The 16,097-nt window shown below is 56.3% G+C and overlaps 1 protein-coding gene across 3 annotated transcripts in view; it reads right to left on the bottom strand.

Annotated features, from left to right (window-relative positions):
* Positions 1 to 16,097, bottom strand: part of SEMA4B (semaphorin 4B) — a 41,205-nt gene that overhangs the window by 8,696 nt on the left and 16,412 nt on the right. For all 3 annotated transcript variants that reach the window (XM_045573482.1, XM_045573481.1, XM_036415549.2), the window contains 2 exons: positions 2,399 to 2,562; positions 2,128 to 2,190 (listed from right to left, as the gene is read on the bottom strand). In XM_045573482.1, coding sequence (XP_045429438.1) covers positions 2,128 to 2,190; positions 2,399 to 2,562 — 227 coding nt within the window. The remainder of the gene's footprint in view (positions 1 to 2,127; positions 2,191 to 2,398; positions 2,563 to 16,097) is intronic.

Raw genomic sequence — 16,097 nt, 5'->3', positions numbered from 1 at the left:
TCAGGATAGGAGTTTTATATTATTTTTGTTCATTTTATAACGTTACACTTTAATCATAACAAATAATGGTTGAGAACTGATTATCGAGAACTGCTTATCCAAGTTGGCATGGTTGATCAGTAGTTAGAATTCACTCAAATGAGAAATATGCCAAAGAATAAAATAATACTATACATAATTTTTTTAATTTATTGTATTTGTAAATGGTACTTAGGTTGAAATTTAAAAAAAATATATTACAATACTATTTTTGCGTTCTATGAAAAATTTTGTTGCTCCATGTAGACCAAATTTTTAGTCAAGATCCCCACCACCCCACCCCACCCCCATCAATGGTTGTTCCGCTTTACCAATGTTAAAATCTGGTCACCTTAATCTAATAGCACCTCCCATCCGCCCTCTGATTGCTCCCCACACGCTTCTCCTCCGAGGTCTCTCCTTTTCATTCATGGCAACTCCATCCTCTCGGCTGCTGAGGCCCCAAACCTCCCAGCCAGCCTCAAATTCCCACCTGGCACACCGGCATTCCCCATCAGGAGACCCCCCACAATGCACCGGGAGTCTGACCACGTCTCCCTCCCCGGTCCAGGCTCCCAAAACCTCCCTTCCCTCGCTGGTCTCCCTCCCTCTGTCCTCCCATCACTCCTGACAAACGCCAGGCCGGGCCAACTCCTCAGCTCGGCCCTCCAGCGGCTCCCCCAAACACCCCACTCCGAGTCAAACCCACAGGCCCGCTCCTCCTCCGCGCACCCCGAAGTCAGCTCCCTCACCGCCTTCTCCCCTCAGCTCGGATGTCACTCTTTCTGAAGGACGCGTGTAACCTGACTACCTTTCCAACGGACTGATTTTTTTGCTCGCTGTTCTCCTCTTTCACAATGAAGTCTCCAGTGTCTAAAAGCACCTGGGCTTTACAAAGCAAGTGCTGCCCAGCGAGTGTGGCTCAATGGTTTGAGCATCGACCTATGATCGAGGCCTGGTCAAGGGCACATGCCCAAGGTTGTGGGCTGGATCCCCAGTGGGGGGCGTGCAGGGAGCCGATCAATGATTCTCTCTCATCACTGGTATTTCTCTCTCCCTCTCCAAAATCAATTATATGTAACATATACATATACATATACATATATATATATATATATATTTATTGATTTCTTACAGAGTGGAAGAGAGAGGGATAGAGAGTTAGAAACATCGATGAGAGAGAATCACCAATCAGCTGCCTCCTGCACACCCCCTACTGGGAATGTGCCCGCAACCAAGGCATATGCCCTTGACCGGAATCGAACCTGGGATCCTTCAGTCCGCAGGCCGACACTCTATCCACTGGGCCAAACTGGTTTCGGCTAACTTTTTTTTTTTTTTTTTTTAGATACTATGTGCTGAACGGGAGAAGTCAGGGATGTCAGCACTTGAACTTGTGTCTTGATGCCAACCCCGGCCCTTTTTTTGCCATCTTCTTAGCTGCTCCTGCTTCACTCAGGACCAGCGGCCTCTGGGAATAACGGGGAGCCCTCCAGAAGAACCCCGGGAACTGGATGAGACCCGCACCCACTGGTCTGGCCAAAACCAAACCAGGATCTGTCACACCTGCCACGTGAGGCGCCATCTGCAGAGGGACACGATCGCTGTCCCCACCCGGGGGCTGCTCCTGCTGGAAGCCCACGTCCACCTGGCACTTCCTTTGCGCCGATGCCTTATTGGATCCTCGCTCATGGTGGGTACCGTGAGACAGGCATCACTATGCCCATTTTATTCACTTTTATTTCTTAATATATTTTTTTATTGATTGCGGAAAGGAAACATCCCGCACGCCCCGCCTCCGGGGGGTCAAGCCTGCGACCCAGGCCTGCGTCCTGGCCAGCAATTAAACCACGACTTCCGGGTTGAATGCCCAACCACTGAGCCACACCGGCCGGGGCCACTATACCCATTTTACAGATGGGAACACCAAGGCCCGGAGCGGCCAATCTACTGGTGCAAGACTCAGAGCCAGATCTGGCCACCTCAGAAGGTTTATGCCCGCCCACCGCAGCCGGCTGCACCTGCTCCCACTCCTGCTTCGGTCCCGGGTCCGGGACCGCCGCCCTCCATTCCACCTGCAGCCCCGGCCGCCGTCAGGGGCCGGCTCACCTGCGGGTCCTTGCCCTTGAAGCTGCACTGGTACTTCCTCTCGGCATCTGCGCTCCACAGCAGCTGGGGAACGAGGCAGCAGGTAAGCGTGCATGGAGGGATGGAGGGTCCAACTCCCCCCCCCCCACACACACACACCCCCACCCAACTCCTTCCCCCTCTCTGTTTGCATCATCCCCAGACCCAGGAGATGTCAGTCTCCCAGTTCGCCTTCCCCACTGCCACCCTCTGCGCAGCTTCCCCAGCCCCGGGGGCGGGCATCGTCTCTCACCTCCTGGTACTCCCCGCCCGGCAGGAAGCTGGCGCTGCTGTTGAGCGCGAACAGGGCCTCCCGGGCCCCCACGTACAGGGTCCCCCCGTCGCGGCTCAGCAGAAGGGCTGTGTAGTTGGAGACGTTTTCGGCTTGGAATCTGAAGACTGGTCGCTCCTCAGAGTCTGGGGAGAGGGAGGTGGGCGTTAGCCGGGAGGCCACCTCTACCACAAAACCCCGTTTCTAGCCGAAACCGGTGTGGCTCAGTGGATAGAGCATTGGCCTGCGGATTGAAGGGTCCCAGGTTCGATTCCGGTCAAGGGCATGTATGTACTTTGGTTGCGGGCACATCCCAGGTGGGGGGTGTGCGAGAGGCAGCTGATCGATGTTTCTCTCTCACTCACTGATGTTTCTAACTCTCTATCCCTCTCTCTTCCTCTCTGTAAAAAAATCAATAAAATATATTTAAAAAACAAACAAACAAACAAAAACCCCGCTTCTAGAACGGCCAACACAGGCCAGTGAGGCAGAGATTGGCAAGGGACCGTGGACCAGGGGATCAGGCTTACAGGGAGTAGTGTTCCCGCCTCGCAAACATTATGCAAGAAACAAAGGCATGAAGGTGAACGGAAGAGAATGTTAATTGTATTTTTTTTTTCTTTTAAATCAAAACAACCTCCATGTCCCCAGCACAGAGGGCTGGGAATGAACATCAATCCTCATCCTTCACGGGGCAGAACACAGCAGCTGGTAGAAATGATGCTTTTTTGGAAGCCCCAGAAAAAAAGAGCAATGTTTCATAAGAAAGGCACGGTCAAACTACCACGGGAACTGCCCTAACCGGTTTGGCTCAGTGGAAGGGTTCTGGGTTCGATTCTGGGCCAAGGGCACGGACCTCGGTCGCAGGCTAGTGCAGGAGGCAACCCATCGATGTGTTTCTCTCACATCGATGTTTCTCTCTGTCTCTCCCTCTCTCTTCCACTCTCCCTAAAAATCAATGGAAAAATATCCTTGGGTGAGGATTAAACAAACAAACAAACAAAAATAATATACAAAACAACAACAACAAACAGCCCTGGTTGGTTTGGCTCAGTGGATAGAGCGTCGGCCTGCGGACTGAAGGGCCCCGGGTTCGATTCCGGTCAAGGGCATGGACCTTGGTTGCGGGCACATCCCCAGTAGGGGGTGTGCAGGAGGCAGCTGATCGATGTTTCTATCTCATCAATGTTTCTAACTCTTTCTTCCTTCCTCTCTGTAAAAAATCAATAAAATATATATACATACATTTTTTAATATATTTTATTGATTTTTTACAGAGGAAGAGAGAGAGATAGAGAGTTAGAAACATCGATGAGAGAGAGACATCGATCAGCTGCCTCCTGCACACCCCCTACTGGGGATGTGCCCGCAACCAAGGTACATGCCCTTGACCGGAATCGAACCCGGGGCCCTTCAGTCCGCAGGCCGACGCTCTATCCACTGAGCCACACCAGTTTCGGCAATAAAATATATATTTTTAAAAAATAAAAACAACTCAGGAGTTCAGAATCTAGGAGCAGAGGCCTGGGTTCAAATCCAGCCCCGGGCACGCACGCGCCCTCGGCCACCAGGACAAGCCACTTACCAGCCTCACTTTCCTTATCTGCAAAGTGGGGATAATAGCACCTCGCCTCACGGGCTTGTTATGAGAAGGGGTGAGATTACGCGTGTAAATAACAACACACATAATGAGCCCCGTTTGCTGACTGCTGACTCCCAGCGGCGGCGTGCACGCTACCTGCCCAGTGCTGGCGCGGCGTCTGGCACACGACCAGCGCTTGCTGGAGAGGATCAAAAACAAAAGCCCAGGGCCCTGCAGGAAAATCCAGCCTGGTGAGCACGTCCGGGGAGCAGGGCGGAGGTGAGGGTGGGGATTGGGGGGGGAAGGGAGGCGAGGAGCAGCGCCTCCCTCATCCTCCTGCATAATTAAAACACTGGCACCCAGTGATGCCAACCCAGGCCTGCACCTGGTCACTCGGAGCCCAGGCTGATCTCAGGGCATCCGCTCCGAGGCCGAGAGATGCCAGCCGCACGTGTGTGTGTGTGTGTGTGTGTGTGTGCGTGTGTGTGCGTGTGAGCTGGTCCTGGCTCCGTGTGATGGTCTCCCCCAAGTGGCCAGTGCCCGGGTCCCCTCCAGAGTCACAGCCCAGACGTCTGTGCCGGCCCTGCCTGAGCTTGCCCGTGTGTGCGCGTGTGCGTGTGCGTGTGCGTGTGTGTGTGTGTCTGCCTGAGCCCCACCGCAGGGCTTGTCCGTGCTTGTGTGCTTGCTCCGGGGTGCTGTTTGTGCAGAGGTGACAGGGACGGGGTGCTCGGGCGCTCGGCTCCCTGCGCACACTGGCAGATCTTGAGGTCGCTCTTTAGCTGCTGCGCTGTTTTTTGTTGTTGTTTTAAATATATATATATATTTAATATATATTTTATTGAGTTTTTTTTTTACAGAGAGGAAGAGAGAGGGATAGAGAGTTAGAAACATCGATGAGAGAGAGTCATCGATCAGCTGCCTCTTGCACACCCCCTATGGGGATGTGCCCGCAACCAAGGTACATGCCCTTGACCGGAATCGAACCCGGGGCCCTTCAGTCCCCAGGCCGATGATCTATCCACTGAGCCAAACCGGTTTTGGCTTAAAAATATTTTTATTGATTTTTTACAGAGAGGAAGAGAGAGATAGAGAGTCAGAAACATCGATTGGCTGCCTCCTGCACGCCCCCCCACTGGGGATGTGCCCACAACCAAGGTACATGCCCTTGACCGGAATCGAACCCGGGACCTTTCAGTCCCCAGGCTGACGCTCTATCCACTAAGCCTTGTGTGGTGGCGGGTGCCTCGCCGGGCCATCCTCACCCGCTAGCTACGAGCAGGTCAGCCCGGCACCGAGAAGGCCAGGCCGAAACCTTTGCGTCCATCCTGCAGACCAGAGCCGGGGCCGGGGGAGGCCGGATGGGGGTGACAGGAAGCAGGGCATGTCAGAGACACGGGCGAGGCCCACTCCCCAACTCCGGACCGGTATCAGCAGGAAGTGATGCGGAGGCAGCTCAGTCCCCAGCCTCATCCAGAGGCTCACCTGCCCTGTGTGACTCAGCCGGAAGTGGGGAGACTCTGGAGTGAGCTGGGAATAGGATGGGCACTGCCCACACCCCGGGAGGTCCTGCCCAGGCCAGCAGCAGGGCTGTGACTCAGAGCCCCACCCCACCTTTCTCCTCTCGGTGGCTCCTGGCACCTCCCGGCTGACCTGGCCCTGGCATCCCGCCCTCCACAGGCCCCAGCAGGAGGAGGCCGGCAGCAGGTACCATCTTCCAGGGCGGGCAGAGCCGGGGAGGGTCCCCAGCAGGGGATGGCAGCCCCTTCTCCCTTAGCTGGAATCTGGGCCCCACAACCGTCCGGGGGAGCCTCCCAGATGCTCAGCGGGCACACCTGCTCCCTAGGACTCACTCTGGACTCTTGGACCCGCGGTGCCAGGGCGGGGGTGCTGACTCAGCGACGGACGAAGGCAGCCAGCGACCTAGACACACGTCCTGCCCGCTGCACCGCCCCGGCGCTGGGCAGGGCAGCCTGCGGGGCCCGAGGCAGTGGGCACACTCTGCTCTCACCAAACCAGAGCCAGGCAGAGTCCCCAACAGGGAAGCGGGCGCTGGGGGGCTGGACTAACAGACCTCCCTGTAGAGGTCACCGAGAGAGAGGCAGGAAGGACTAGGATCCCAGCGCACGGCAACCGGCATTCCGGGGCAGATATACAAAGGTCCCTGCTTGCCGAAACCGGTGTGGCTCAGTGGATAGAGCTTCGGCCTGCGGACTGAAGGGTCCCAGGTTCGATTCCGGTCCAGGGCATGTACCTTGGTTGCGGGCACATGCCCAGTGGGGAGTGTGCAGGAGGCAGCTGATCGATGTTCCTAACTCTCTATCCTTCTCCCTTCCTCTCTGTAAAAAAATCAATAAAATGTATTAAAAAAAAAAAAAAAAAAAAAAAAGGTTCCTGCTATTGCCCCCACCAAGCAGGCCCTGCCAGCACCCCCAGATGGCCCAGCCCCTCCCAGCCCTCCCTGTGCCCATCCGGCCAGGGCACCCTCACCCATGACTTGTCATGAGCCCCATCCCCTGGGAGCCTGCTCTCCCACCTGCCCGCCCAGGACCCTCCTCAGGGGGGCTGATAGCTTCATGACCCCTCTCTCCTGACGTCTCCTCTTTCCCTAAGAAAATTGAGGGGCCCCCCGGGCATAAACGCTCCACTTCCCACTGCTCCCCGACTCCGCAGAGCCTGAGCTCTACGCCACTGACGGCTGCCTCACAGAAAGCGGGTTCTCCCTGCAATATTTACCCCCAGAAACATGCGCGCCGCCCTCCCGTCCCCCGCTTTCTCAGCCACAACCGTTCCGAGAGAGAGCCGGCGGCGCCATCTCCATCTCCGACCTCCCACTCACTGCAGCCAGGCCTCCGCCGGCCCCGTGGCACGTGGCACGTGGCCGTGGCCCCGTGGAGGCGCCCTGTCGTTGGGTGTCTGCCACACCAGCCTCAAGGTCACTTCCTGTCCCCGACACACACACACCCCTGGGCCTCCCTCCCTCCCGCCAAGAGCTAAGGCCCTGAGGCAGCACTTCCCAAGCACGCGGAGTGACCAGCGCCTGGCAAGGTCCTGGCAAGGTCGCCGTGACACAGGCGTCACCACCTGCATTTTTCAGAGGAGAAAGGGCCCAGGCACGAGGCAGGTCACGTGCGCGGGTGCCCGTCTGGAAAAGTGGGGAGCCGGGCTTCGAACCCGGGCTGCTGGGTCCAGGGCTGTGGTCCAACCACCTTGCAGCCTCTCCAGGGTTTGCTTAAAAAAAAAAAAAAAAAAAAAAAAAAATATATATATATATATATATATATATATATATATATTATTGATATTTTACAGAGAGAAAAGGAGAGGGATAGAGAGGTTAGGAACATCGATGAGAGAGAAACATCCATCATCTGCCTCCTGCACACCCCCTATTGGGGATGTGCCCGTAACCAAGATACATGCCCTTGACCAGAATCGAACCTGGGACCCTTGAGTCCGCAGGCCGACGCTCTATCCACTGAGCCAAACCGGTTTTGGCTTTTTTAAAAATATATTTATATTATTGATTTTTTACAGAGAGGAAGGGAGAGGGAGAGAGAGTTAGGAACATCGATAAGAGAGAAACATCCATCAGCTGCCTCCTCCTGCACACCCCCCACTGGGGATGTGCCCGCAACCAAGGTCCATGCCCTTGACCGGAATCGAACCTGGGACCCTTCAGTCCACAGGCCGAGGCTCTATCCACTGAGCCACACGGGTTAGGGCTCCAGGGTTTGCTTTTTTTGAAAAGTATTTGTTCTTTATTGATTCCAGAGAGGAAGGGAAAGCGAGAAGGAAAAGAGAGAAACATCGATGATGAAAGAGAATCATGGATCAGCTGCCTCCTGCACACCCCACCCTGGGGATGGAGCCTGCAACCTGGGTCTGTGCCCCTGACTGGGAATCAAACTGTGGCCTCCTGGTTCCTGGGTCGATACTCAAACCACTGAGCCACACTAGCTGGGCTCCAGGGTTCGCTCTTGAATACCCTTGTTCCTTGGCTCCTGCCCTTGGCCTCAGGGTCCCTGTACCCATGCCCAGTGCTTCACTGACCCGGACGCTGGCGACTCCCAAGGCTCTTCATCCAATCAAGTCCTTCCTCCGACATGCCACTGCGGGGGTCCCTCCCTCCTGCCCCCGCTTCGGCCTGGGGTCTCCGGGCACCACACACCCAGCTGCAGACCTTGCCCTGTCCTTCCTCCCTCCCTCCCTGCCACCCAAGGACATCCAGTCCCCAATCAAATCCTGCCCGTGTTTCCTGCTCAGTGCTTGCCAAGCGTATTCTCATTCCTGTGCTCCAAATCTCCATGGGCCGAACCCAGCCAGCACCCCCACTCCGACCCCAACCTCTGCAGCAGCCTCGCCTAGCTGGCTCTGCCCCCAGCCCCGTGGCTCTGCCAAGAGGGCTCCTGGGTAAACCCTCAACCGTGCCCCACTGTCCAAGCCCCTGACTCACCAGCCCTTGCTTCCCCCTCCCGTTTCTTTCTTTCTTTCTTTCTCTCTCTCTCTCTCTCTCTCTCTCTCTCTCTCTCTCTCTCTTTCTTTCTTTCTTTCTTTTTAAAAAAAAAATATTTTATTGATTCTTTACAGAGAGGAAGAGAGAGGGATAGAGAGCCAGAAACATTGATGAGAGAGAAACATCGATCAGCTGCCTCTTGCACACCCCCTTCTGGGGATGTGACTGCAACCAAGATACATGCCCTTGACCGGAATCGAACCCGGGACCTTTCAGTGCGCAGGCCGATGCTCTATCCACTGAGCCACACCGGTTTTGGCCCCCTCCCGTTTCAACTCAGTGACACCAAGGTCCCATTTCCCCTCTCGGTCTTTGCTCAGGCAGCGCCCCCACCTGGACTGACAAGAGTCCTAAGCCCCAATTCGGATGCTCCAATCCAGCGAGGGGCACCAGATTCAAAAGGGGGCAGCCGGGCCCTAGCAGTATGGCTCAGTGGAGAGAGCACTGGCCTGTGAACTGAAGGGTCCCGGGTGTGATTCCGGTCAAGGATACATGCCTGGGTTGTGGGCTTGATTGCCAGTAGGGGGCATGCAGGAGGCAGCTGATCCATGATTCTCTCTCATCATGGATGTTTCTATCTCTCTTTTCTTCTCCCTTCCTTTCCAAAATCAATTAAAAGATCTCTTTTTTAAAAGTGGGGAGGGGGCAGTCTGGAGACCCTGAGGCCTCACGCTCACACTACCCCTACTTTGCCCCCCACCCCCAAAACACCGATCACGCTGTCCTAGCTGGAGCCCCAGGGTGCAGACGGAAGTGTGACAGCTCAAGGCACTGCAGGGAGGCAGGAGAGCTACAGGGACCGGGAGGCTCATGCCCGAGTCCTGACTTGAATCACCAACCAGCTGTGCAACCCTGGACAGGCACCTGCCCTCTCTGTGCCAGGAAGACCCAATACCTGCAGCCCTGCTCCCAGGCTACAGAGTCACCAACAGCCATGCCCCAGCCATGCCCCCGACACCTCAATTGCCTTCCTTCCATGCTTGCTGCTAATGGGGTGGGCCCCCGGCTTTGCCAGCCTACCTGGATTTTCTTTTTTAATGTATTTTATTGATATTTTACAGAGAGGAAGGGAGAGGGATAGAGAGTTAGAAACATCGATGAGAGAGAATCATCCATCAGCTGCCTCTTGCACACCCCCCACTGGGGATGTGCCCGCAACCCAGGTACATGCCCCTTGACCGGAATCGAACCCGGGACCTCTCAGCCCGCATGCAGACCGACGCTCTACGACTGAGCCAAACCGGTTTCGGCAGCCACCTGGATTTTCACAGAAAACTTCCCGAGTGTTAAATATCGGTGACCGCTGCAAGTTTTTCTAAAAACACTCGAAGGCCAAACAAAACACATCTGCAGCTGGCCCTGGCCCGCTGCCCCCGGGATGACACGCCTACCGGAGAGTTCTGCATCCGTCCGCCATGCACCTCGACCCTGGCCAAGGCTGCTGGGCTGGTCCTATTTCCGACCCGGCAGCACCATCGGGGCCCTCGGCCGGATCTGTGTCCCAATCAGGGTGTGACCTCCATAGAGCTCTTTGCCAGAGGGAAGTACCTAGCTTATCCATTATTCAAAGCTGGGCTGGGTCCCTTTGCTGCCTTTTTTTAAAAAAAATGTATTTTGTTGATTTTTTTACAGAGAGGAATGGAGAGGGAGAGAGAGTCAGAAACATCGATGCGAGGGAAACATCGACCACCTGCCTCTTGCACACCCCCTACTGGGGATGTGCCCGCAACCAAGGCACATGCCCTTGGCCGGAATCGAACCTGGGACCCTTCAGTCCGCAGGCCGATGCTCTATCCACTGAGCCACACTGGTCTTGGCACCTTTGCTGTTTTTGGTAGATTTCACAGGTGATGGAAGCAATGGGGCTCTCGTGGCAGGCAGCTGTGGCTCAAGGCTTGGCGCCCAACTTTTCTGGCTGGGTTACCATGGCAACGGGAATCGACTTCTCTGAGCCTCTGTTCCCTCCCCTGTGCAAGATGGAATAACGCCAACCCCCCCTCCCCCCACAAACCCCCACAAACCCAAGGGCAGCGCCTGGCACACAGTGGGGCATCCTGGGAGGTTTCCTCTCCCTGGCGGGGAGCGTCTGTCTCAGAGGATGGAGAAGCGGTAAGATGGGGGGCAAACAAGAGGCGGCGAGTTGGTTCATTTGGCCTCTCTCTGTTTCTTTTGTTTAATCCTCACCGAAGGATATTTTTCCGTTGATTTTTAGAGAGTGGAAGGGAGAGGGAAAGATAGAGAGAAACATCGATGTGAGAGAAACACATCCATTGGTGCCTCCTGCATGCGCCCTGACCAGGGCCTGGGCTGGGCAGGAGCCTGCAACCGAGGTCCATGCCCTTGACCGGAATCGAACTCGGGACACTTCGGTCCGCCGGCTGATGCTCTACCCACTGAGCCACACCGGCTAGAGCCACTTGGCCCCCCTTTTAGAAATTCTGATAAAGCCGAAGCCGGTTTGGCTCAGTGGTAGAGCGTCGGTCTGCGGACTGAAAGGTCCCAGGTTCGATTCCGGTCAAGGGCATGTGCTTTGGTTGCGGGCACATCCCCGGTAGGGGGTGTGCAAGGGGCAGCTGGTTGATGTTTCTCTCTCATCAACATTTCTAGCTCTCTCTCTCCCTTCCTCTCTGTAAAATATCAATAAAATATAATATATTTAAAAATTAAAAAAAAAAGAAATTCTGATAAAATTAGGTCTCTGTCTACTGTCCCCATCGAGACCCCCTCGCCAGAGAACACCCCCCACACACACTCCAAACCCCATGACGCCATCAGGATGGGCTTCTCAGAGGACCCACAGTGCAGACCAGAGAGGTCCCAGGGAGACTGGGTGGAGCAAGATGTCTTTGACAAAAATACTTACCTTCTCTGAACCTCAGCTGTCTGATCTGTAAAATGGAGGTAACTGCAACTAAATAAAGCCTGGGGCCCCCAAAGCTCTATACCTGTTACCCGCCTTCTCCCTTCTCCCAGGGGCTCAAGAGTGACCAAGGAGCCCGGCCGATGGCTCAGGGATTGGGTGTCGACCTACCCACCAAGAGGTCACGGTTCGATTCCCGTTCATGCCCGGATGTGGGCTCCATCCCTAGTCAAGGGGCCTGCGGGAGGCAGCCAATTGATGAGTGATTTGCTCTCCTCATTGATGTTTCTCTCTCTCTCTCCCTCTCCCTTCCTCTCTGAAATCAATACAGACATATTTTCAAAAGGTAGAAAAAGAGGGACCAGGGAGAGGATACAGGATTAGGAGCAGAGAAAAGGCTTGTTGCGCCGATACCGATTTGGCTCAGTGGCTAGAGTGTCGGCCTGCAGACTGAAGGGTCCCGGGTTCGATTCCGCTCAAGGGCACGTACCTTGGTTGCGGGCACATCCCCAGTGGGAGGTGTGCAAGAGGCAGCTGATCGATGTTTCTCTCTCATCGACGTTTCTAGCTCTCTATCTCTCTCCCTTTCTCACTGAAAAAATCAATAAAATTTTTTTAAAAAATCATGTGCTGATTGTATTACATTTGCAAAAAAATTATTAAAGAAAGGACTTGGGAAAGGTAGGAGATGGCATGATGGTGCCTCAGGTTCATGTCCCAAGACGGCCGCCTCTGAGTAAGCCGCTGTCACCCTGTGCCCAGGATAGCAAGCCAGGACGGGGAGGTGGGGGCAGGGGCCAGCTGGGGCCAGCCTGGACCACCTGGACCTCAGGAGTCTTATGTTCTGTTTGCTCCTCTCCCCCCTCATCCCCCATGGGAAGGATCATATCAGAGAGCTCTGTCCATCCATCCTGAATATCCATGGGGATGGTGGCCGGGGGGGGGGGGGGGGGGGAGGAAGAGGGCACAGGCACTAAGAAGGGGAAACAGGAAGGAGTGATTGACAACACAACCCCACCCCACCTTGCCTCCAGGCCCCGGGGCCACCCGCCTCTCTAAGACTGGAGGAGGAGCGGGGAGGTGTGCCCCCAAAATTGTGCAAGCTCAGAGCTCACAGGCATGTCCACACCCAGCTGAGCGTGGGTCACGCAGCGGGCAGAGTGGAGCCGCAAGGGGCAGGGAGGGGGGCGGTGCAGCCCAGCCCCCGGCAGACGAGGAGGCATTTGGAAGAGCTGAACCGGGAGCACCTGGACAGGGGACCAGCCCAGTGGTCGGCAAACTCATCAGTCCACAGAGCCAAGTATCAACAGCAATTGACGTTTCTTTGGAGAGCCGACTTTTTTTAAACTTCAACTTCTTCTAACGCCACTTCTTCAGAATAGCCTCGCCCAAGCCGTGGTATGCTCTGGAAGAGCCACCCCCAAGGGGCCAAAGAGCCGCAGGTGGCTCGCGAGCCGCGGTTTGCCGACCACGGGACTAAATGAAGCATCATCATCTCTGCTTCTCCCCCAGGGCCACGGTGAGGAAGTCTGAGGCACTTCCTGCCCGGCTGGCCGCCTTGACACCTTGCAGGGGGCCTGGACCCAGCCTGGCTCAGACAGTGTCTACCCAATGAATACAACCACCTCGCCAGGCTGGAAATTCCCACCAAGGGGAGCTGGAGCCGCTGCCTATATATAAATATATGTGTCTGTATGTGTGTGTGTGTGTGTGTGTGTATTATTGATTTCAGAGAGGAAGGAAGAGCGAGAGAGAGAAACATCGATGATGAGAGAGAATCACTAATCGGCTGCCTCCTGCATGCTGGGAATGAAGCCCACAACCCGGGCACGTGCCCTTGACTGGAATCGAACCAGGGACCCTTCAGTCCGCAGGCCGACGCTCTAGCCACTGAGCCACACCAGCCAGGGCTTTTACTGGGGACGCCGCCCGTGCCAGACTTCATATCCATTAACCCCGTGAAGGTTCCTGTTACGATTCCCATCTCGCCAATTCGAAAAGGGGCCTAGAGGCAGCGGGAGCTCACCGGGCTGTGGTGGCTCAGTGGTTGAGGGTTGACCTAGGCACCAGGAGGCCACGGTTCGATTCCCGGTCAGGGCACCTGCCTGGGTTGTGTGCTCAGTTCCCGATCGTGCAGGGGGCAGCCGATCAAGGATTCTCTCTCTTGCCCTCTCCCACTCTCTTCCTCCTAAAATCAATAAAAATATATTTTTTAAAAAAAAACAATAAAAGGAGGGCTAGCTAGTCTGCAACGCCAGGCCAACAACACGCACACTTGTGGCTCCGTCCATGCGGCTTCCCTGGAGGGAAACGAGTTACCATCCAGAACAAGACCTCAAAAGCGGCCTGGCCTGGCCGGTGTGGCTCAGTGGTTGAGCATTGACCTATGAACCAGGAGGCCCTGGTTTGATTCCCAGTCGGCGCACACGCCCGGGTTGTGGGCTCGGTCCCCAGTGTGGGGCGTGCAGGAGGCAGCCAATCAATGACTCTCTCTCAACATTGACGTTTCTCTCTCCCTCTCTCTCTCTCTCTCTCTCTCTCTCTCTCTCTCTCTCTCTCTCTCTCTCTCTCTCTCTCCTTTCTAAAATTAAAAAAAAAACACAAAAAAACAGCCTGTACTGCTGCAGGCTTCTCACAGCAGACTGACCCTGGGTGCCCACTCCGGGGTCAGAGGCCAAGTGACTGATTCGTGCCCCATTCTCTGGACTCAATGGGGTTTTGTTCCGGTCTGGTTTGGAAACACGGAGTCCGAGGCTTCCCGGGCAGGCACTCCGGGGCAGGGTGACAATGAACAGCTCCTTTTAGCTGCCCAAATAAGGGGACCCATTAAGACTTCCCTGACGCACTGGAGCTGGGTTTCGTTTCTCCCCTCGAGGCTGGCTCACACTCCCCGGCCCTCCTTTCCACTCGGTGTCTCTCCTGCTCCCGACGCAGCGGCCCCCTGGGTCCCGCCGCGCCACGCCACCCGGCTGCCAACCCAGCGGAACCCAAATCCCACGCGCGTTTCCAAAGCGCCTCTCCCAGAGACCGGCCACATCCTCGGAGGGCCCCCCAGGCCCCTCTCCCCATCCTGGCCATGAGCATGCAACCCCCCCTCCTGGCGGCCCCAGGAATCTGATGGACAGTCCTGAGGGTCCCATGGGAAGGACGCTCCACGTTAGGGGTTTATGTCAAACCACAGACACAGCCTGCTGTGTCCAGGCATCCAGGCCTTGGGGGGAGCAGGATTGGGGGGGGAGAGCAGATGGCAGGGAAGCGTGTGGGCTCTAGCTCCATGCCTTCCTCCCTGTTCTGAGAGGCAGGTGCCCAGGGGCCTGGTGCCCGGTGTCCCATGGTCACCATGGTCCTGCCCAGGACCGGCAGGCTGCCAGGAACATCTAACGAGCCCCCAGGGGTGAGGCAGGAAGGAGAGCCTGGCCAGTCACTGGAGAATTCCCCTCGGGGGTACCCAGCCCTGCAGGACACGCTGCACACAGACCGGAGGGGGAGGGGGGGTGGCCAGGGCCAGGAGGAAGCCGGGGGGGGGGGGGTGCGCGGGCACTCCGGGCAGTGGTGAGGCTCAGTAAAGCGTGAATGCGTGCTCAGCTCACAAGGTCAGGTGCCAGGGAGCCGCTGATCTCTGCCAGGCTTTGTGGGACCAGAACAAGGAGTCCCCTCTGGGCTGACCCAGGCTCAGAGGCACGGGGGGAGGGTCTACTTCCTCTCCAGGAGTCACTGCATTTCGATCCCTCAGCGGTGCCCCCCAAATGTGTCATCTCGGGGATCCTTCCAGTCCTCCCAGGGTTAGGATTTTTAACATGATTTGTGTGTGTGTGCGTGGGGGGATTAATCGTCACTCAAGGATAGGTTTCCACTGATTTTTAGAGCGAGTGGAAGCGGGGGGAGAGAGAGAGAGAGAAACATTGATGTGAGAGACACATAGCAACTGGTTGCTTCCCACAAGCACCCTGGCCAGGGCCAGGGACTGAGCCTGCAGCTGAGGTCCGTGCCCCTTGGTTGGCATGCCTCCGACTGGAATGGGACTTGGGACCCTTCAGTCCTCCGGCCGAGGCTCTGTCCAGGAGCGACAGCAGCTAGAGCTGCCATGAATCTGAGGGCGACACAGACACGCTGACCACAGCGCCAAGTGCCCTGAGCAGGGGGTGCCGGCGTGAGGCAGCCGTACTGCGGCCTGGCGGTGGTCACCGGGCTGAGGAAGTGGCCAGATCTCGGAGCCGCGTGGGGAAATCACCCCCAAGTATCCCAGCTGCTCTCAGAAAAAGCAGGTGCTCTCGGTTCCTTCTCCCGGCTCCCCAACTTGGGGACCCCCCCCTGCGTGGTCCCCCGTGGAGCTCCAGAGCGGGTCACAAGACCTGGGACCTCTGACATGACCCTGGGGCCATCCGTACATGGAGTGCCTTTGAGCATCAGTCCCCACCGCCTCTCACCTGCTCCCAAAGCCGAGCAGAAGGGAGAAATGGCCCAGCTCGGGATACGGGTGCACCCAAGGGGCTGCGGTCCAACCACAGGCCAGCAGCGCCCCACCCCGGGCAGAATCGCCCCAGATCTGCAGGACGTGCCAGGCTGGAGTGCCAGGCCGGAGTCGGTGCCCAACACAACAGCAATGACAGCGAGCACTCCCTGTCCGCTTCCTGGTGCCAAGCCCCGTCCTAAGGACTTTTCAGATACAAACGGGACGGGACTCCTCACCGCCCTGTTCTCCCATTTCACAGATGAGGAAATCGAG

Source organism: Pipistrellus kuhlii, unplaced genomic scaffold (genome assembly GCF_014108245.1).
Source record: "Pipistrellus kuhlii isolate mPipKuh1 unplaced genomic scaffold, mPipKuh1.p scaffold_m20_p_50, whole genome shotgun sequence".
Taxonomy (NCBI): domain Eukaryota; kingdom Metazoa; phylum Chordata; class Mammalia; order Chiroptera; family Vespertilionidae; genus Pipistrellus; species Pipistrellus kuhlii.
The sequence above is the reverse complement of the archived record's forward strand: the minus strand, read 5'-3'. Positions and strand labels throughout refer to the sequence as shown.